Source organism: Trachinotus anak, unplaced genomic scaffold, assembly GCF_046630095.1.
Source record: "Trachinotus anak isolate AG129_WGS33_773 ecotype Australia unplaced genomic scaffold, CSIRO_AGI_Tana_v1 ptg000033l, whole genome shotgun sequence".
In the NCBI taxonomy this organism is placed as follows: domain Eukaryota; kingdom Metazoa; phylum Chordata; class Actinopteri; order Carangiformes; family Carangidae; genus Trachinotus; species Trachinotus anak.
The window spans coordinates 1112335-1135498 of NW_027273884.1; the positions used below are offsets into that span (position 1 = coordinate 1112335).

Genomic DNA, 23164 nt, shown 5'->3' on the forward strand with positions numbered 1-23164 from the left:
GCAGTTGGAAGTTATGTCAGTCTGGTCATTTTCCATGACCCTTGAAAGACTGGCAGCTAACACCAGTTAGACCCCCTGCTTCCAATAAAGTAATGTCCAGTGGGATACAGTGCTAATGTTAGCAAGCCCAGCTAATTAGCTGCTTCTTTCCAAGGGGAATACAAACGTACAACAATGCTAAGGGTCCTCCATACTTGTAAAGGGATCAACATTTTATCAACATTCAGAGAACAAAGTCTAAGAAGGCACCATAGACCACAAGGGTCAAACCGAAATGAGACGGTTGAGCCTACGGAGGATTTCTGTTTAGCGTTACCAGCTGCTAGGCTACCAGCCTAGCAACCTGGGTTATGGATCCACCAGTTGGAGCCTTCGCTGCCCAGGAAAAGAAGGCTGCATTTCTCAGTTGCATTTGAAGGAAACTTTGAAAGGGGGCAGCCTAGTCACGCAACGCAACTACAAATGCAGCCCCTGAACGATGCATGCCCTGAATTGGGCCAGAGCCATAAGACTATATAACATATGCTCCAGTCCAGTCGGTAGTACATTACAGAAGGTGTTGGCACATCTCCAAGCAAAGCTGGCTCTCAGATGTCAGTGACCTACGGGATGGAAAACGCCACCAACTGGCCTGAAACCTCTACATTTTTTTTTTTTTTTTATGAGAAAAACATGCACAACAGCTTTTGCATCATTACAGTTTACATTTCCTCAAAAAGTCTGGATAATTCACATTTCAGCTGGGTCATTGTTTCTTAATTGTTCCTTTCTTTGGTGCTAAAATAATGGTGTGAATTCTGACATCTGCATGAAAATGTTGCTTAGCTCAATGAATGACTTACAATACTGATTGACTGGCAGGTCTTAAGGGGGGTGCCTCATTTAAAAGACTCAAAACTATTCATTACCCATTAGTTGACTTTTAGTCTGATTTTAATGCAATAGTGGGGTTTTCGGATTCCTATGGTGAATATGGATTAGTTTTATATTTTCATTAGTGATGGGGCCCTCAAAGAAATCTATAGTGTGAGAAAATGTGTGGGAAGTGAGAACTGATGTCCCCAAATAAAGAACTAGCATTTTTTCAGCCCAGTGCTTCTGCCAGCTTGTTCATGTGTGACTGTGTAACTATGGTGCCATCTTGCAGCCTCATCTCATTTGTATAGACCGAAAACAATAGAAGGGATAAAAGCAGCCTTGTGGGACACCCGTACACAAAACAATCTCGTTAGACACCACACACTAGTCTCATATTCTCTCTAGGCAGTCTGTCAGAAAGTCTTTAGTCCAGTGGGGAAAAAAAAAAACACCTTCAGCATTCACATCACAGAGCTACTGCAGACGCACATGTATTTGCAATATATTCAAAGCTGAATTGATGTAAGATCTTGTGACAGCATATCATATTCATCGTGCTGACTGTGGTCAAAATGTGTCCTCTTTTCCCTTTAAAACCTTATGGCGACACTGTGGGGGGTGAAGCAGAAAACCTAATGCAGTCCGGGACAATAGCCAGGCAAGATATCCTCTTTGTGAAGCTTAGAATGCAAAAATAAAAACAACAGTGGAAATTAGAGTAATTCTACTGTGTCATTCAGTGAATATGGCAGATTTGCTTGCACCTCATGTTACCTAAAGGTGAAATCATTGTTGCACTGCTTTCAGAGAATAAGGTGAAACACCAGCGGCTGTGGCTGAGCAGTCGTCATTTTGAAGTCATCAAAAATGCCAAGTTCTTACTTGTATTTAAGCAGGCACATGTCATTCCCCCCTCAGTGCTAACGGTTGTTAAGAAAACTGACTGACTAAACATGGTGTTCTGCCTTAACCTCAGAGAAGTCAATGAAACAGCTGTGAAATGCAGTATTTGCATTTCCCATCACTTTTTTGTTCTTTGCAGATGTCCGTAGTGTTACAAAGAGGCAAAAGAGACCATAGACATCACAATTTAAAGATTCAATAAAAGATTAATTGGCCATAGAGTTTAACTAAGTCAGGTATTGTAATAACTTGGAACCTGATCCAAAATGTAACCAGATATGAACCCATCTCTCGTCTAGACTAATCGATTCTGGTGGGATCCTGCCAATATGTCCAATACCTGAGGGGATTCATGGTCAGCTCTGATCAGGTGGTGCCAGGAAGAAATGTGCCTTTTCCTTTTGGATAAAAACTTGGAACATGTGAAGATGTCTACATCACATTCCCACTAAGTGTAAGTTTTAAAAGTTCAAACAGATATCCTCGGAACTTGATGATCAAATCAATTTGAAGGTGTTGAGGAAAGAAATGCAAAAATCTGCCAAGTTGCTTAGATAAATAAAGATTTGCAGAAAGATATACGTCAACGATTCCTCAGTAGTATAGAGAGGAATTTATGTACAGTGTTGAAGGATAATCTCATACAGTTATGTGTATACATTATAGATGAAAGTCCAAATAGGTGCCAGAGGATGAACATGTATAGTTACTTAGTTTAGTTACCCCAACCCTAACCCTGTCACACACAGTAGGTGAGTGAACTCAGAGATCACAACATTAGTCAGACACATGGCAAAAGGTCTCACAAGGTACAACTTTTCAAAGACGATCTCAACTTCATTAAATGCAAAATTCATGTAAAAAACATGTACTGTATATTGTCATGACATCAAAATTATGTCTTCGATACAATACCTGACTAAATATATTGATACCAATACTAAAACGATACCACAAGCCTGATCTCATTAACTGTCTTTTTTAAATCTAATTTGACCAAACACAAAACTGGAAAATGTGTTCAGTAGAGCACAGACATCTGCCAAGCAGGTGCACTGTGTTCAGTGAGCCACTAACAATCCTAAGATTCATCACCATGAAGTGCCAGACTTTCAGTCAATATCATTTGTTTATTATTTTCACACTCAATAAAATTGTAGTTTATGTGCTGTTAAGTGTATTTCAGACAATGAATTAGTACATTTGTAACATTAATAACTTGAATATTGTAAATAATTAGATCAAGGTCATAGTGTTATTAAAGCTTCTACATGGTATGCATGATCTGATGTCCCATATACTCGAGTTTGGTCTAACCTCTACTTAGTACATTTTCTAGTAATAGAAATAAATATTGACAAAAATGTTCTTGCCATGATTACCATCACCAGGATTGATTGACTATAAATTGACCATTCATAACTGGTGTTGTTGATCTGCATACATGTTGTTGTCAGCCACATTGATAAGTTAGCTAAAAAGATAAAGCCATATTAAACAGTTATTATTGCTCTTCAGTGCTTTGTCAAACTACAATGGTGTGAATAGTTTGCTTGTCACAAAATAAATGGCACTTGTTTAACTTATGTTTGAGAGCATGGGCATGATGTAATTATTAGGTCTATCACATTCGCTAACCTGTTGCTCTTTGATTCTTTCAACAGGTAAGCAGGTCAGTCAGTGAGATGCTTTGCTAAGTTGGATGTGTTGGCTCCCTTCGTCAATGTAGGTTTAAAACATCTCTTACAGACAGAGCTTTGTGGTATCCTTGGGATCACCCTGACTGTAGGCCATGTAAAAATAAATAAATAAAATAAAAATAGTGCCATATTTTGCTTTGTGTGTCTGCTTTGTCAACAAGCCATGAATGGTCGGTAAGAGTACTTGTATTTGCAGCCACGGTGCTCTTTTTGTAAGTATCGGTACTGATAAAATGGGGTATGGGGACGTTTTTAACATTGGGGTATTGTGATACCTTTCTAGTATCAGCAAACTATTACAATAAATAATCCCGATGTTTGCATGATCAATTTAGAGGCATCCATCTCACCATTTAAGACTGATGTATAATAAGACTTATAAATCTCAGCAGGGCTTGCTGAATGAGTTAAAGAACAGACAGACCTCACGGCCTACTCCCTGTAGAGATTCCTGAAATCAAAAAGACAGGGGCTGAGGCTGTGTTTTTGTTGATGTTTGAAGCTCCTTCCTGTGTACATGGCTCACACTCTCAGTCCTCCAAGAATTGGAGTGCAATTTGACCCGACAGTTGGTGATTAGACAGATTGGTCACACTTGGTTGAGGAGTGCTTATGAACATGTCACTGGTGGAAATCATATTGGTGCTGTGCTTGAGAGGGACATAGTGTGTGTCTTTTTGTTGATTTGATGATTTGATTTCCATTACAGAGAGCCCAGGCACAGTAAAGATAAATTAAATAAATTGTCTGCACCCACAAAAGGTCAGCACTGCACGGATCAAAGTACAACAAATTTGAGCTTTCGACACACCCCTGTTCTGCTCATAGTCACACGGAAATCCACACAGAGCCACTGAATGCACCACAGACAATAAAGAGATAAAATTGATGATAAAGGATGAAATGAGTGAGCTGGTTAAATGAAGAGCTGCAAATGACAGCTGTTTGTGGTCAGTGAAGGCTCAACAATCCCAGCGTGGGAAGGGAGATAAAAGTTTCAATATTGTGACTTCTAATGAAAACCAGTGACAGTGTTCTTGAGCAGAAAAAGACATAAAGCAATGAAGAGTTTGAGAGTTTCTAGGGACCATGGTTGATAATTAATTATTAAACTAGTCCCCTTCCTGGAATAATAATTAACACAGACTGTTGGCCCCCAAAATGTAATGTAATTCACATTGTGTGTAGCTGACCAGATTTCACGGGATATCTAAAGTCTTATCTGCCAGAGCAAACAGCACAAGCACCAACAGTCTTTTTACAACAAGAGGAAAAAAGGAAACAAGGTTCAAGAGAAATGTCATGATTTTTAGAAACAGGGGCACCTCTAAATTGTTTGAGGCAGCGGCTGCAAAATGTCTCAACCATCCCATCATCTCAACTGTTTATAGTGTTTGTACCAAGGTATTGCAGTTCCAGTGGGAGGGGGTAAAGTACACTTTTCAGAGTTGAAAGAAATGAATCAGAGAGAGATCTTACTTGGTACAACTGAAGTGGAAAAAACATTGTATATGCTCAGTGGATCATGAGCACCAGGATGTGTATTTTTTTCTAGCTTGAAATTGCTGGTAAGAGTGATTCTTATCGACTATTTCAGTAAGTGCCACATTCCAAGTTCACTGGAAATGAAGCACTGCTGTTAAGACCACAGCGCCGTATGAGTGCACTGAGGTTCAGCCCACAGCATATTTTCCCTGTAGAGCTCAAACATTTCCACAGTTGAAACATACAGACACTTTTACCAGGTCATGCTCCATTACCTAATCTTGAGGCCTGTTATAAAGAAGTAAGGCCGGGCTGTACAGTATTTCATCATATCTAAATCCTTTTGAATCCTAATTAGGATTTTCACTTTTTTCATAGGTAACTAAAGTTATGAATAACGGAACCTAAAAGATTCATTTTAGATCTGAATTCACCTTTTCTTGTCTGAGAAGGCAGAAACTGGTTTAATTGGCAGCCTAATTAATGTTAAATATACAGCTACAATCTGTAAATTAGAAAAGCTGATGACAGCAGGTGCAGCTTTATTACTATGCTAACAGGATATTTCACTTGCTCTTTACAGTGGAAATACCAGATCATAAATATGGATGTGTTATGTGTCTAAGTTTAACTTCAGAATCTGATGTGACACGATCAGCCACCATCTTCATTTCTTGTCTCTTTCTTATATGTCATGGAAGCAGTGTCTTCTAAGCAAGCAATGTGTATCTTTGTATATTACTTGAATAAAAACTATTCATTCATTCAGTCATCACCACTCTGTCAGGCTTGTTGAACTACAAAAACCACACTCCTGTTTCCACTCTTGGTCGTAATGTTAAAAGGTGTTTCTTTTCACTTAACTGTGGTCAAGGACAGAAACATGTCTTGAAAGAATATGTTAACCAGACAAAGTTCCTTATTTTAGTCATTTAGTCGTTTTTAGATATTTTGTACAGCTGATCATATCTACCAACTTTTGAAGAGTCACCAGCAGATAAAAATGATAATAGCATTATTTGAATGTTTTCTACATTCCAATTTGAAGAAAATTTGTTGAGCTGTTCCTTTGTATCGGAACTTAACAAATCTGACCAGAAACTAGATCCAAAGTAGAACCACTTAACTCAAGCCTAAGTAGAAGCCTTGAGGTAAAAAGCTACTTTTAACATTTTACTTGTTTACATTTATACTCCTTTATTCCCTGGATCTGTTCAGTTTGTTGCTTCAGGTGTCAGGATACAAACAGCACACAATGCTCACAGAGACAATGGAGGTTTTGCAGGGTGCTGACAGGGGCCCATACATCATTTTTGCCCTTTGGTCCTCCAGGTGAGTTTATCTGGTCATGTATTAACTAATGAAGTCACACATCAAGGGCACACTGATTAATATTTTTCACTTGCGCTATTGCTCCTGGATATTATTCAAAATCGCTGGTGACATTTTACTAATGTGTTGATTTCAGTGACAGTTCGGATATGGCCATAGGTGTAGATTTTGGGGGGGACACAAGGGATACATCACCCTCAATATTTAGGACATAAAATTTACAGCCACAGGCAGGTTGATAACCATGAAGGAGCCAGAAGGGAAGAGGAGGAGGAGGTGGAGGGCCAATAATAGGGCATTTTTTTCCTCAAAGAGTCTTAAAACCAAGCAGGCTGGGAGAGGTAATGCTTTTCAAGTTTACTTTCAGTTTGCTAGTTTGCTAACTAATCTTAAAGCGATGTTGCCTGTCCGTAAAAGCTTGCCAGCCAGCTAAGATTACAGCAACTTGGGACATTCAATTTTCAACTGGGCTTTATTTAGCTATCACAAATTTACATGACAGTGTTAAATATTAGATGTTTTACACATGAGCATGAGGCATTTTGGTGCAATTTGAGATTAGAAAACATTGTTAGGCTATTAACCCTTTAAGACCAGATGCAACGTGTAAGTGTTTCTCCCATAAGACCCAACGAGACGTACACGTGTACCATATAATTTCGCCGTTTTTAAGAGATGTGACAGTTGAAAAGCATGCAAATTCAATGCATGTTGAAATGTATGTCAGGAAGGCTAAATCCATTATGGAGAATGTATTTCATTTGTTTTTTCTGTGATTTTAGCCCTCAAAAAAGTTTTTAAAGTCACGGCTGCCGACTTGAGCGAGGTGAGCGATACTGAGGCAAAGTACAGAAGTTACTGAAAATAACAATGACAAGGACTGAAAAGATTCAGACACAGAGTGCTAACCAGCTAGTCAAGGTTCAGGGTGAGAGACATGACGGAGGAGGCTTTTGGTGAGCAAGAGCCAGTATCACCAGCCAGAAGTGAAGATTCACCTGATACAACGCTGTCACTAAAACCATTATTTCTCAGCCCCTGAAATAGATAGAAACATGAAATAAAAACCACTTGAGACCATAAACCTTTGACTTTTATTGTAAATCACTGACTTTGCCCCAATGTCCATCAACAATAAATGTTTCTATCTGCTTCAAAGGCTGAGTAATAGTAGTTTTACTGAATATCAATTTTTTCAGAAAGCCTTCAGGTTTTAGGAGATTGTTTCAAAAGATGCTTAGGTTTTAAAAGGTTTTTTTTTCAGGCATTAATGGTTAAAGAAGGTTTAAGAGTCAGGTTGGCAACTGTGGATTGCATTCATTTCAATTTGGTCTGACCACAAGCAGTAATCAAACAATAGTCAACTAATTGTAGCTGTTTTTTTGGGTAGTTCATACTTCCTTCACAGGAGGCAGAGAGAGTGCAGCTGAAGTGAGTTATGCAGCAATTCTCTCTTGTTTGATTTGTGTATGGTTTACATGAAACTACTCAGGGATAAAATTGACATATGAATAATGGCAGAGTAAATCTTTCTAAAATGTAAACTTCATGATGGAAGAACCAGTTATTGGGGCAGAGAGGTAGAGAGAGTCAGTAAGAGTTTGTATGGGCCTACTATTGTTAGGATTCTCATGGTCATGGAAATAGCTTGAGCTTTTAAAGTGTTTTCCAGGCCTGGGAATGATATAGATGGAAAAAGGCATACATGTCTAAAGTGGGTGAAGTCAGAATAAAAAAGTTATTTTCTTCTATATTGCACATTTGATATGTTTAGTGTCAGTTCACAGGAGAATCCAATACTTCTTCAGCCAGGAAGGTGAAAGGTGAAGATGTCCAGGCAGCAAGATGCAGAGGTACTTTCAGCACAGGAAACAGGACAGGCAGCACAAAAGACAGAGACAGAGCAGACCCTGAGTTTAAGAGAGATTGTCAGGTTTGTTTTATCGTGGTCCATATTTTTGTCGTTGGTGTAGTTGAATTGCGCACTGATAAGGTGTTAAATATCAATTTAGATGTGGCCAAAGATGTCGATTTTTGGGGGGACAGGACTACACGGATCTTTGTGTTTTCCTTTACATTAATAAAAACATTTCCACCATTAATTGATGCAGAAAAGACGCTCAGAATTTTCTGGGCGAGGACCCTGAGACCGCCCACTTAATGTTCAAATTAAATCTGCATGCATGGATGTGGCTTCTTTCCCTTCGCTACAGAGAAATCAGGTTGTCTGAATTATTAGTGCACTGTCTGCTATAAGCTTTCTCTGGCATAGTACATTGGTTTTTACTGTACATTAGCCATTTATTGACTTCAGATGGCCTGGACACACCAGGATTTAAAACAACAAAAATCTGTTCATTCCAAAGGAATTACTGTACTCAGAGGGGGCGAAATAATCTTGTACCTTTGAGGGGACGCAGAGGCAGAGTTTTCAAAACAGAGGAAGCTACTGTGGCTTATTTGCTGTGCTGCATAATACACTTAATTCACCTCTGCTGTTGAAGCTGCTTCATAAAAGCTGGTTTGCAGATGGCGTTATGAGGCGAGAGTCATTGATACAACTAACTGACACGTGAGCAACCAAGCTAAGCTAACATGCTAATGGATGGTTAGCAAGCTCATTAGCTTGGAGAGCTTTAATTTCTCTCTTTAATAACGTTATATTGAACGGAACAGTGTGAAATGGTGAACTGTAGTAAACAGAACAGTTCAGAGAAAACAGAGGGCCCAGAGCTATTGAGACTAAAGATCTAGAGCTAACGGTTAGCACGGCAACCACGTAGTTCACCAACTCGCCTTCTGAGTAGTCACTACGTCACCAATCTTCTGCACTCACCAGTTTCACATCAGACAAGCAAATGTCACTTTATAGGGTGACTGCAGCTTTGTTCTGCAAATGGTTGTTTGAATTAATAGAAAAAACTACAAGTGAAACCTGCATCCTGTTCCAGAAGTAGCAAAACCTGATTCAAAATCCAACTGACATTTGAAACAGCATTTGTAAAACCAGCCTTGGAACAGATCCCCTATCTCAATAGTATGCCGTTTTGTTACTCACTTCTTAAGATAAGGATGCTAGTTTCTTGAAAAACAGTCTTAATATTGTTGCTCATTCAATTTTCATGTTCTTTTTGGGTGCCTTTAGCGAACACCATTTCCCAAAAGCCCTGAATTCATGGGCCAAACATTACAGTTCAACTCAAGAGGCAAGTTCATGAGCGAGTTGAGGAGTCAAGGGAACATGGTTAGCTCAGACATGTCTGTAATGAGAGCATGAAAGAGAGCACAAATTCTTAGACAACGGAGATTCAACCTAGAACTCACAAAGGTTTCAATTTCTTGTAACAACTGCTGCAGTGGAGCTGGTTTGTCTTCAAGTGTGGAAAGTAAACCCCAGGAACACACTTGTCTTGTTTTCAGAAAGACAATTGAAAGACATGTTGAATGACAAATTGTACTGAGTTACAGAATCTACTCGCTAGCTTCGTCATGACTTCAATTCTCTATTCAATACAATGATTTAATAAACCATGCTTCTCCTGCATATCTTAATAGCCCTGACTTTTCTGCTGCCTCCATCTCTCCTTTCTGATGTGGAGATAGTTGACATTTGACTTCACTTTGGCTGCAGCAGAATAAAACTTTTCAGACACCGATAACCTTAAAAAGCAACATAAGTGTCATGTGAAACGCATACACAGGCACACTGGTGATACGCAGACACAGCCAGCAGCCTGAGCTCAGTGCAGCACTCTCCAGATGCTCACATTTTTTTTTGTCCAGATCAATCACACAACGTCAATAATAACTGGAACGTGAAAAGAGCCACATAATCCACATGCAGTGCATTTAGAAAGTATTCAGACCCCTCCAGTTTTTCATATTTTATTATGTTGCAGCCTAAAAAAATATCTCACCAGTTTGTATTTAATATCGAATAATGGCAAAGTGAAAACAGAATTTTGGCCTTGGTAAATTTATTAAAAAGAAAAACTATTACATTGACATAAGTATTCAGACCCTTTACTATGATGATTGAAATTTAGCTCAGGTGCCGCTCATTTCACGTTACCATTTTTGTGGTAAATTAAATCAAACATGATTAAACATGAAAGACACACACCTGTCAATATAAGGTCTCACAGCTAACGTGTGAGACAGATCAGAGCAGAAACCCAACCATGAAGAGGAAGGAGCTGCCTGCAGAGCTCAGACAGGATTGTGTTGAGGCACAGAGAAGGGTCTTGGTAAGTGAGGTGATCAAGAACCCGTTGGCTGAGCTCCAGAGATCCTGCATGGACATGAGAGAAACTATCCGTCTATCTAAACTATCACATCTGGTTTCCTCCAAACATGATGTTTAGAATTGAGGCCAAAACAGTTAAATCTTTGTTCCATCAGCCCAGAGAATCTTGTTTCTGACAGTCTGAGAGTCTTTTAGGTGATTTTTTTTTTTTTTTTGCACACTTTCACTGAGGAGAGGCTTCTCTCTGGCCAGCTCGGTGGAGTGGTGCAGTGATGGTTGTTAAATGCAGCAGAATTTTTTTTGTAGCCTTCCCCAGATCTGTGCCTCAACACAATCCTGTCTCTGAGCTCTGCAGGCAGCTCCCTCCACCTCCTGGCTTGGTTTTTGCTCTCATATGCATTGCAAACTGTTAGACCTTATAAGTGTGTGTCTTTCCAAATCATGTCCAATCAGTTGAATTTACCATAGGTAGAGTCCAATCAAGGTGCAGACACATCTCAAAGATGATCAAGAAATGAGGCACCTGAGGCAAATTTCAAGTATCACAGCAAAGGTTCTGAATACTTAAGTCACTGTGATATTTCTGTTTTCACATTACGGTGCATTGAGTGAAGATTGATGAGGGAAAATTAGTTTTTTGGTTTTAGCAAAAGGCTACAACATAACAAAATGTGAAAAAATGGAGTGAGCACTTTCTGAATGCCCTGCCCCTGTGAATCAGACTTCAGTTCCATCAGGTCAGTTTAACATTAACAAAACCCTCATCATGTATTTCATACAGTTTCAGCCATGATTCATGAGTTTAGATCAGGGGAACTGTCTCTGGGTCATAACCACACATCACTAACAATTTTCTTTCTCTGACTACAGGCCAGGCACAATAAAATCACATCCATGTGAACCTAGAGGTTGATAATGAGTATGAAATATTGACTGGGCTGAAAAAAATTAAAAAAATCAAACCCTCGCCCACACCCTGAACAGTCTAAATCAGTTAACTATGCACCGACAAGAAAAACTGTGCCAATTAATTACTCATAGTTTTAGATACTCATGGTCTCATTGTGGTCAACTAGTAAGCTCAGACATTTAGATATACAGCATTAGCAGCACCACCACATGTTTTTTTCAAAAAGGAAACAGGCTGAGCAGTGTGTATGACAAGTACTGGATAACGTTTGCAGGCAGGTGTCACAATTACAGCTTTTGTCAAGCAGAGCGCTCTCATCTGGATCCTTTAAAAGATATTCACACTTAGAAATCAGACTGAGACTGAGAGGAGAGGATATATGTAACTAGAATTACTGCCTCATGGTTGTGTGCCTCCACCTGTCCAATGTAGTTCACATGCATGTTTGTTCAGACTTATACAAAGCGCACACACATCTTCAACCCAGCAGCACAAACGATATATAATATCCAATCTCCGCAGTTACACGAGGGTTTGCGCAGTCTTGTCCATAGTCCCACCAACCTTTCGTCACCCTGTGAAATTGCCAGTAGCCGATATGATCATAAAGGAGGCCGCTATGGCTTCTCTCTCTCTCTCTCTCTCTCTCTCTCTCTCTCTCTCTAAGTTCTTTTTACAACTATGACAAACAGCAGCTAAAAAACCAAACTAGTGACTGTCTATCGATCTCCTCTGCTCTGTTAAATCACAGCGCAGCAACTACACACGACAACAACTTAACAAAGTCAGCTGGTAAAAGTGTGTGCATGTGTGTGTGCGCGCACTTCGGTGTTGCAAGCATTGGTTATACGTGGTTATATACGTTAAACTATGGCAGGGCAAATGAAATTCAACTTTAGTTTAATACTATGAATGGTGACTATGAGTGAATACATTAATCGGAAAACAAGCCAAATATCGTCTTAACATTGGTTGAGACACAAGCTATCAACAATCCCTCTGATGATCCCTCTTGACCTTTGACCATCAAACTCTAATCAGTTCATCCATGAGTCCAAGTGAGCGTTTGATCACCTAACCCTAACACCCTGATAACATAATGCCCCTGGCTACGGCTGTTGCCTGAGCGGAGGAATAAAAACCAGCACTGAATTCAGCTTGTCCTCTTCTTTGAGCAACTTAAAACTACCCTGGGGTTATCCAAGGATTGTGCCAGCACTGAAATAGCTATGGATGTACAGTGTTAAAGTTACACGGGAATGTCAGTTTATTGTCTGAATGTACCTGGGATTTTTTTAAAGAAGTATTTTTCATCCCTAATTATCTAAAAAAAACTCAAGCTCAAGCATTTGCTGTATTTGAAACAACTATAAGAAATAGATGCAAAAGGGGCATATTCTCATTTATTTGCAATAGCTGATATGCAGACAGGTCCACAGCAAAAGTGCAAGCACATATTTTACAAATTGTGAGCTTGCATTTTTTGCCAACATTTCATAAATTGCAAACACGCAGGTTTGACAAATTATGCCCAACTGTGGCAAGGTTACCTCTGGTTTGAAAATACCAACACACAAAGCTGCATGGCAACTTTAGAGTAAAAAAGGTTCATAATTAATAATAGATTTTCCAAAAATCTGTTAAAAAACAGCCCAGAGATACAGCTCCACTTCTTCTACAACTCCTTTTAAATGAGACAACTTTGGTCAGTTCTCCTAACATGGCTTTACCACACTGCTAATTAACATATTTACTGGAACTGAACTTCTTTCAGTCAGGACACACTCTTACCCAGGAGTGGTAACAACAAAGAGGTAAAACTAAATATGAAAAACTGTCTTCACATTCAGACACCACAGATCAGACCCACTTTAAATGCCACTACAATGATTGTGCCCTTTTATAAGGTTGTATAAGAAAAAGTCACCAGTCATCTCATTTACATTGATGGATTATGTTCATCAATGCAGCAGCATGTCGCCGCAATCTGTCTCTAATGTATTTCTGAAAACAGCAGGAGCTTATGACTCAGGCATGCTGGGTAAACCTGCAGCAGTTTCAGAGTGTGGTACAGTAAATACACAGTGCGTGACTCTTCACAGAATTACACTGGTTACACTGGAGTTATTATAAAGCAGCACAAATAGGTTCTGTAGCTATTTCTGTTTTATATATAATGTGAAGAATATAAACCTTTTTAATGTTCTTATGGATCAAATGGTTACTTTTTTCACAACCCTGATTTGCCATTTTCTGTTTGTTCTTCCATATAAAATCTAAAAAAATAGTGTTGGTAAAACAATGACTAGTTTTGGGAAATATTCTTACCTGCTTTGTTGCAGAGACTTAAATGAGAAGATTGATAGTCTGGCTCCATTCTAACTCCCTAATTGACATGTTTTAAAGAATCTTGTTTATCTAATTTGTGCATTAAACCAAAGTGTAAAAATGACAAGTGGTTATGGAGTGCATGCGCCAGACTGTTTCTTGGCTGGGCACAGTGACTGCTCATAAAACCACACATTGCCATTTTTACACTTTGGTCTTTGTACAGATTGAACAAAAGATACAAAGTATAATATGTTCATTTGTGAGCTTTAGAGCTGCTGGGAGGTGTGTTTTATCATATTTGGACAGAGCCATTCACCCTGTTTCCAATCTTGTGCTAAGATAAGTTAGCCAGCTGCTGGCAGTAGCTTCATAAGAGTATCATCTTGTCATCTAACTCTTGGCAAGAGAGCAAATTAGAGTCTTTCCTAATATGTCAAACTGTGACTTCAAAGTGAATCGTTCTTAAAAAATAACATCAAGTTTCTCATGTAAAAATGTGGCTACTGAGAATTAGATAAAGCTTTTCTATATGTTCATCAACAATTGAGAAATACATAGGCTATTTGTCTGAACGGATGCACTAGAAATGTACAGAAGAGATTTGAAGGAAAGCAACCAGGTGTGCAGTGATGTGGGAGTTGTGTTCTTCATGGAAAATGTGGTTGTTTGATGTTTCTATGTCACAAATCCTGCTTTAAATCACTTGTAGGTAAATTTCCTTATGTGCATTAGGTAGATAATTTCCCTATGCATCAGTGAATCCTCTGTATGCAGCACCACGCTGTATGTCAATATCTTGCAAGGTCAATAAACCGTAGCCAGGATGGAGCTCTCCCCATGTGCACCAAACTCACTGAAATGTGGTATTATACATCTTTCGCATTCATCCTTGTTCAATCTTCCACTCAGAGTGGTTCCGTGGGAAATCCAAACCACTTGATGTATTTCCTCTCCATTGTATATTCAATGTTTGAATAGGCTTGTCTCACAGAGCTTTACTGCTCAAACACCAGCATGGTCGACTGTGTGATAATCTTCATTTCCCAAATCCACCCAACATGTGTGAGATTATCACATGTGGCTCGGTAAGTATGAGATATAACTACTACTCTGATTTTCTAAAAATGTACCTTTTATTTTTGATATTAGAATGTAATGCATATGTTGTTTTGTCTCTCACTTTTTCATGATTGAAAAATGCAGTAAAAGTTAGGAGTGTGGTTTGAGTGGGGGGTTGAGTGTTCTTACAGTGACACTACGGGAGGAGTAATTTGAGGTGAATGCTGACTTTAGGAACTAATGCTTGACTGTTTATAGTTCTAAAATTATTTTATTCCCATTTCAAGCACGCATCCTCAGACACCAAACAACTGCTTTTAGTGCATTTTTTAAGTGCAGTTGTCTGTCTGAAGTGGTGAGAAAAGGGTCCACAACAATCCACTATCAGCTGGTAGAAGGGACAAGGCAGATTTCTTTATATCTCACTTGGAAATGAATGGGGACATTAAAATGCATAAGTTTCCTGCCTTGAATCTAAATAAAAATGCTAATGAAACGCTGTGGGTATTAATAATGCAGAGGACGAGTTTCCTTTTATTTGCTAAGGAAACATTTCAAGAAAGGTTCTTAACAGTGACAGCACAACTTGTTTTGATGTATCAGGATTTATGACACCACATATCCTCTTGATATTTTAAAAATTAAAATGCCACCTAATTAAGACTTTAATTACAGCCTGGTTTTGTAGTTAGCTGAATAATGGAATATGACCGTGCATAATACTGTATTATATATGTATCTTTGCACTTCCTACAGAGACTAATTATAAGCTTTAAAAAAAAAAAAGACTAATTTATGATATAACACTGGAGCCTGCCCTTTGGCCCATTTCACCACTCTCATGGGCTCCTCCTGCCATTAGTTCATATGCCATAAGGAGATTAAAGTAAAAGTGTGGAGCCATCTGACAGGAAATTATATCTAGATATAATGATTTGTACTGTACAGTTTTGTACAGTATTATTACACATTTAACACAGCATGAAGAAGAAATTCTTGAAAGGGTCAAGCAGTATGTGCCACGTGTTTGCATTCTTACTCCAGGGTCATTAAATTACACTATTCACTTTGAGGAGCCTGACTCCAGTGACAGGAGGAAAATTGAATATTGCTCAGGCAACGAAAGAGACTAAATATAACCTTTTTTTAAAGAAACTGAAATTCACTTTTATAATATAAAGGCTGACTGTTTAGTGTCCCCTCCAATTACCTGAGAATCTCCAGGAAAATGAAAAGCTAAAGAGAATACATGTTCATGCTCCAACAGGAGTGATTTGGTTAAAATATGATTGACTTACTGAATACAAAAGCATCAACTTTCACACTCCACTGGGGTTTAATTATGCTTCTGCAGCTCCTGCCAAGACAAACCCTGAGGCGTGTGACCACAGGGGGCTGGAAATTTTATATGACATGCATGTCACTTTTTTTTTTGATGCTTTTAAAAGGGGCCGAGCCAAAGTTTGATTGTCTGACAATCATACTGAATCCCCTTCTATTTAATCCCATTTGTAGTGATCAGAGTTTTGGGTCATCTTTGCTGCTTGTTCCTTCTGTAAATGTTATGTTGACCAACAAGTCGATATCACCAACAGTCAGCGCAGTCCTGTAAGGCTGAGTGTGAATAATGATTGAACCTTTCTAAATATTTTAGTGACAGTATTGTTCAACATATTTTCTCACATTGCGTTGACAGAGGAAGCTGTCATGCTTACTTCTCAGGAGCTCTGTGAAACTGTAACATAGTCAACACATGGTTCATTTAAGTGCAAGTTACATCCTGGAATTAAATTTGCAACAAGCAAGTTGCACCAGCTCTTTGTAAGTTTAGCCTAAGTGGACATTTATGCATAATAAATCAAAATATGCTGCATGACATAAACTAGTTCTTACTTTGAGATTTGTGGTTAATAAATATTTACACCCATTAACTTCCAAGTGAAACAGTTGCATAGCTACTGAACCAAGTGACGTATGACCTGTTTAGACTTAAGAGAAAAAGAGGTTCTGTGACCGATGAAATGCATGGTGATTTGCTGAAATTCATCATGGGAAGTGGGTTTCATTTTTTTTTCCTGCGTTTTCAGCGCGAAAAAGGTTTTTAAACTCTCGGCTCAGAGAATGGCTAACGACCTGAGCGAGGGGAGCAACACTGAAGCAGATAACAGCTGTAAGATTCACCTGATGCAACACTGTCACTAAAACCTTTGGCTTTTATTTTAATCACTGCTTTTACCCTTATGTTCATGAATGTTTAATAAACAAATAAACATTTGAAAAAAAAGTTGAACTGAACTGAGAATATTCACAAATGTGCTTGTTTTTCCAGCCATATACAATTTCCAAGGCAAAGCCAATGATTTACAATAAAAACCAGAAGTTTAAGCTCTCAAATGGCTTTCATTTCATGTTCCTATCTGCTTCAGAGACTGAGAAATAAAGCTTATAGTGAACATAAAGTTTTTCAGAAAACCCAAAAGGTTTTATGAAGTTGTTTTCAAACAGTATTTAGGTTTTAGAATCTTTTAGAAACCTTTTTTAGAGGACGCTTTAGGTCTGAATAGGTTAAAAATGATAAAAGCTTAAATTATCATTCTTAAAAATGACATAACACAACTCTAATTTAACAACACAATGCTAATAATGTTAAGCTAAATGACCTGATAGCATCTGCCAGGTATGCATAGTCAAATATTTCCCAATCGTTCTAAACTGTGTGAATACTACTAACTCTAATATCCATATTTCTCCATGTCTCCAAATAATACAAATTAATACCAATAAAAGATTTAATGTGTAGTTATACAGTCATCCATATATTATTTACCATCTTAAACTGTACACGTGGACGTTATTGTACAGCTTGTAATGCTAATGTTACAGTGACATGTTTGCATACTTAAAAAAGTAATCAAGTAAACTAAATTAAGTCTTTACTAGCTAACACATTCCACCTTTGTGTTGCTTATTCAACTAAGTTTGTCTTCTTTGTGCACTAAGCCGTCATTGCCTCAAAACTGCCCCCTGAGGCCGGAGGGCACCCACTGGCATTTGACAGGTGGTGAGGACCACAGTAGCAGTGGGTGGTTTTCTTCATCAGCGGCCACAAGGGGCAACAATGAGTCAACTCCACACTCAAAAACCTAACTTTGACAAGCGACACAACTCAAACTCTGTTTTGTATGTTTTTTTCAAAAGAAAACACTTCTAAATATTTGTTGGTTGGTTTTGCAAATGTGCACCATGTAAATCACCTCACCACCATTACAAGCAACACACAACCGCTCCCCTGAGGTTTTTTAATTTGAAACTAGCTAGTAGTTACCAAGATCCTAAAGGAATTTACATTTAGGCTTATATAATAGATTTTGAATTAGCTGATGCAACTGAAGAACCTCTGTAGCATTTTAATGATAATCATGTCTCCAGAAACTTACATTGTTCATTTTCAAGTTTTCACATAACAAATAAGAACGGGCTTTAGTTTCTCCCAGCATAGGGAGACAGGAAAACACTGCAACCCTGCCTGTCCATCACAGCACTAATATACCATGACATACAATTCATGCACACAACCAGACCGATGCACACATACACTGCAGGCACAGACCTGTTTGGATTGGAGGAACCAGTCTACTGTATCTTAACAAATGTTGAAACGCATAAACAGCAAGCTGCCTTTGATTTACCTCTTGGTTAACTTCTTCTGTGCCCTGGAATACTGAGAATCTTCACACTAATCAGGATTCAGAAACTTCATCATTAGAGGACAACTAATATGCACTGAGTGTGCAATAGTGACAATAAAAATAGAGGAGTGCCTCTCCAGCCCTTTCATCTTATTTATCAGTGATTGCCAATCACTGAAGTGGAGTCAGTGTATCTGCTTGTCGCAGAAAGCAAAATGAAAGCTTTTTAAAAGACCTTTTCTAGAAGCTGAAGGTCATTTCCAAAAATAAGTAATTAAGAGACGAGGCTGACATGACCTGTTTATGAGGGTTGATGTAAATTGGTAGGAACTGGGTCCCAGGAAATAAATTGTGCTGGGATATGAAGCCCGATAGTATTTGGCAAAGCACTATAAATGCATTTTGTATTACAAAACGTGGGTCTGGAATATTCAAGAATGTCAGGGATGCAGTGATAAGATAAAATAGGACACTACATGTGAAAAAAAACAATTATGTTTCACAAATTTTATCATTAATTCAGCCCTAAAGCTTAAACCATCATAGCCTTCCTGTTTAAAATTGTTTAAGGACCTGCAAAATCCCGAGTTTAATTACTGTGGAGGCACAATCAAGCCTGTGCCGAACACCCTGAGATTGCACACCAGGTGATCATAAATGTGCACGATGGAGTGAAAGCCTGACAGACGTAACAGTGTTTGTGGGAGAGTCCGTTGCAACAAGAAAACTCTGCTTACTGTGTAATTTCAACCATCAGTCAGTGGTAAATGCAGAGTGGGATATGTGTGAAAACTGAACACACTCTAAGCAGAATTAAGCTGCAGACTAATGTCCCTTGAGGCTCAGGTATCCAGTTTTAAAAGCAAATGCTTTGTGAAGAGAAAGTGCCCACAAAGCAGGACTCCAGGGGCCGCTGAAGTTAAAGGTGCTATGTGTCCAGTGGAGGCAATAACAGGCCGACCGTTGAAATGCATGCAGCAAATGATGGGTTATATTTAGCCCAAGATGATCTGTTAACTGATTAAAAACTTAAAAACTACATAGAAACATATGAGTTAAGGGTACAAGGAAACAATGGACGGTGCCCATGGAAAGACATATACGAACAAATAAAACAAATCGTCATCATCAAGTGTAATGTATATGTAATTTTCTGCCTTTCTGGTTAGACTGTGTCTTGTTAAATTTTAGGCAACATATGATGTCATATGCGTTGGATTTTCCTTTAAGCTGCCTACGTGGAAGATATGAAAGGCTGTTAAAAAGGTCAAAATCATTTGTTTTCCTGTTCAAGTAGCCTAACTACAACACCCAATTAGGTATGAAGCCCTGAAGAGAGCTAATCTCTGTACATAAACGTCTGTGTCTGACAGGAGAAAATAATGGCACAGACATAACATAACTGAGGAACAGGAATTATAGCTGAGAACCTGGCAATACATTAATCTGGCACTCACACTGTTTTATATTTTAATCACAGACACACACACAGAGAGAGAGAGAGAGAGAGAGAGAGAGAGAGAGAGAGAGGTTACTGGTCAATCAAATCTCTTGGAAACTATGGCAAATCTAGTGTTTGAGTGTCTGTATGGCATAACTGCTATACCCTGTCAAACTACAGTCATCCAAAACCCGCCGTTTCACCACAATGAAGGAACGTCCCACCAGCCTCCAGTCACACATCTAGTAATTCAATGTGTACTTGATTATTTATCACATTACATGAATTTTACAAAAAGGATAAATAGGCTTTAGGAAATTGGCATAGTCTTCTGGTGGTTTCGGCACACACATAACGATGAATCATACACGATGCACTGCCGTGTTTCAACCAAATTTGTTCTAAACTTGTAGCCTGACATCAGTTGAACCTGCCCTGGCACATGTACCGTTATTTGCATTGAAGATGGACACAACTTATTTCTGGATGCTATTTATAAAGTTTTCAGTTTGTTCACGTGAGAGCGCCACATTTTATCAAATGTAAGCCGAACAATGCAGATGTTGCTACTGATGTGGAAACGATTTGCACGTCAAAGCCAGCTGAGATTTGGCACATGTTTATAAATAAGGATCACTAAACAGCCGTCTTTTCGAAGGAAGTCTGGAGTTCAGGCTGCACATTAAAGAACAGACCGGTGTGTAACTGCCCCTGAACATCTCAGGGGAATAGGACAAACTGATCAGTGATTTAAGTTCATGCAAATCCATCTGAAATGCACAGGTTTACTTGCCGAAGTTGGGACCAGAAGGCAGGCGGGTCGCTCGATCAGCTCAGGGTGCTGTTTCCCGGTCACATTCATCTCCCATAAAACCGCTTTCCCTGTCGCTGACTTCGACGAGAGTTTTTCAAGTCATTTATCCGGCAGTTGCACGCAAGTGTTATTCACCGGCGTCCCGTTCAACGACGCGGTCAGACGGGGAAACCATGCCTGGACGCTCTGTCGGGCGGAAAAACTGCCTGGATCCCGCTGCAGAGACTAAGGAGCGGCGGCGGTCGCTGCGTGTTTCTGCGGCTCAGCCCTCACCGTCAGCACACGGCGGCTCCTCACCCCGCATGTCTCTCCACCTGCCGCCTGTCCTCCCATTAACCATTCCTGCGTCAAACCACGGGACATTAACCCCTTCACTGATATTTCTACTCTGGGTGCATCGTGGCGTTTAATCGGCGCAAATCGTGGCTATGTATCATTTGCGTGTCTTTAATTAGCGCCAGAGGTGGCGGCGGGTGCATAGTAGTGGTGGGGTACATGGCAATCAGTGAATTACAAAACGACAACAGTGCAGAGCTAACTAGAGCTCCTAGATCTGTGGTCGGGTTAAGCTTGCCAGCTTCCCTGAGCATGTTCAATCTTAATGGCTGCTGGCACGCGTTAGTTTCTGTGGACATTTGGGAACACTTCAAGGCACAGCTCGAGGGGAGCGGGCCTTGCTCATTTTTCTGGTGGAGGGGAGATGGGTCAGAGATGATTATTTGAGCCAGTCTTAACACTGACTTCTTATCACAGGCCTGAGGGGAACCGATGCTCCTGTCTGACTCCTACAACCTTCAGATTTAACTTTGGATTTTAGGGGTATAGAAATGTCTGTGCAAAGCATATGGCACAACTTCCCATTACCACCACTCTATCAGGAGTTATAGAGGTTGTAAATAGAGACTCTCAAACACCTAAGTGCATGAAGTGCCTGAGAGATGGTTTCACTTTGTATGACTACAAGTCTATAATTAGTGACAGGCTTTTCCTTTGTATTTTTTATGTTAAGGATTAGAGGTTTATGTATATCTGGCGGTTACAATAATGGGTCGCTACAGCGCACTACATTACAGCAAAGCACTATCATCAGAGAGTATGAAAAGGTATGATCAAAGGATTGGAAAAGGTTTGATTGTTACGAAACCCACTTCATAGCTTCATACTTCAGGGACACACATCCACTCCTGGAATTATATTTTTCCTGCAAAATCTGACGAGATGATGTCCTAGCACTGGTTATGGATCTCAGCAAAATCTCCCTCGACCTTTTTTTGGCTACTCTGAATTCAGTATGTGTCCTTGGGTGTTACTTAAACATTTCTACAGGCAGAGCAGAGGTTAAAAAAAAAAAAAAAAAAAACCTTTAATGTTTAAAAGAAATCTCAAAAGTCAGAGACTTTCAGCCAGCTCTGGGAATAGTTCTGGTTGCTCAACGCTTCTTCTGTTTAAGTATTATGGAGGCCACTGTGCTCTTGGGAGCAGCAGATTTTTTTTTTTGTGGCCTTCCCCAGATTTGGGCCTTGACACAATCCTGTCTCTGAGCTCTGCAGGTAGTTTCTTCCATCACATGTCTTGGTTTTTGCTCTGATATGCATTGCCAGCTGTGAGATCTTGTATAGACAGGTGTGTGTGTTTCCAAATCATGTCCAGTCAATTGAATATACCATGGCTGGACTCCAGTCAAGGTGTTTTTATTATTCTATTTTATTACAAGGCTGCAACATAACAAAATGTGAAAAAATGAACAGTCATGCATCTCTCTGAATGCACTGTATGTAACACACTTTATAAACTTCTTAAATAAAGCCCCCCCCCCCTCGGTGATTTTGTTTTGCAACAGGATCGTTAAAAATGTCTCATCCAGTGGTGCCAGAAGTCATTTGAATGCATTCAGTTTGGTTGCTTCTTTGACCCAGTGATTTTGTTTGCTCCCTCTGACCTGGCCATTTTCTGCTTGATTTAAGGACTTTAGGACAAAAATAATGGCAGCTTTACTCTGAGCCCTCCTCAAAACAAGAAGAAATAAGGCCATGAATTTTTTACTTTGGGAAAAACCTTCAACACAGCACATTAAGCTAACCAGCCACTAAGGTAACAAAATCTACCCACCAAGAACTTCACAGCTCACCAAATATTATATTTCATGAATTGAAGTGTAAAAATGACAATTAGTGGTCTTTAGCGTGACCCCTTCAGTGCCCCGAGTCACTGTAGTGCCCAGTCTGGCCTCAGTTGATCATGAGAGGATGGAGTTATAGTTAAAGGGAGTAGGCTCCTCTCCCCTCCTCTCCTGGCAACAGTGCTCCACTCTTTCCTCACATTCAGCCACTGGCAGTTTCTACACATTACCCCTTTAGATCTTCTTGTGTCATGAGAGGTTTCTAATATTCTGATAT

The 23164-nt window shown here is 39.4% G+C and overlaps 1 protein-coding gene across 5 annotated transcripts in view; it reads right to left on the reverse strand.

Annotated features, from left to right (window-relative positions):
- The window catches only part of sntg2 (syntrophin, gamma 2), a 94153-nt gene extending 72007 nt beyond the window's left edge, over positions 1–22146 (reverse strand). For 2 of the 5 annotated variants that reach the window (XM_071471218.1, XM_071471215.1), the window contains exon 1: positions 20748–22141. In XM_071471218.1, coding sequence (XP_071327319.1) covers positions 20748–20816 — 69 coding nt within the window. In that variant the 5' untranslated portion in view covers positions 20817–22141. Of the gene's footprint in view, positions 1–20747 lie in introns of all 5 variants that reach the window. The other 3 variants (XM_071471219.1, XM_071471217.1, XM_071471220.1) reach the window with 2 other exon arrangements.
- Positions 22147–23164: the final 1018 nt, after the last annotated feature.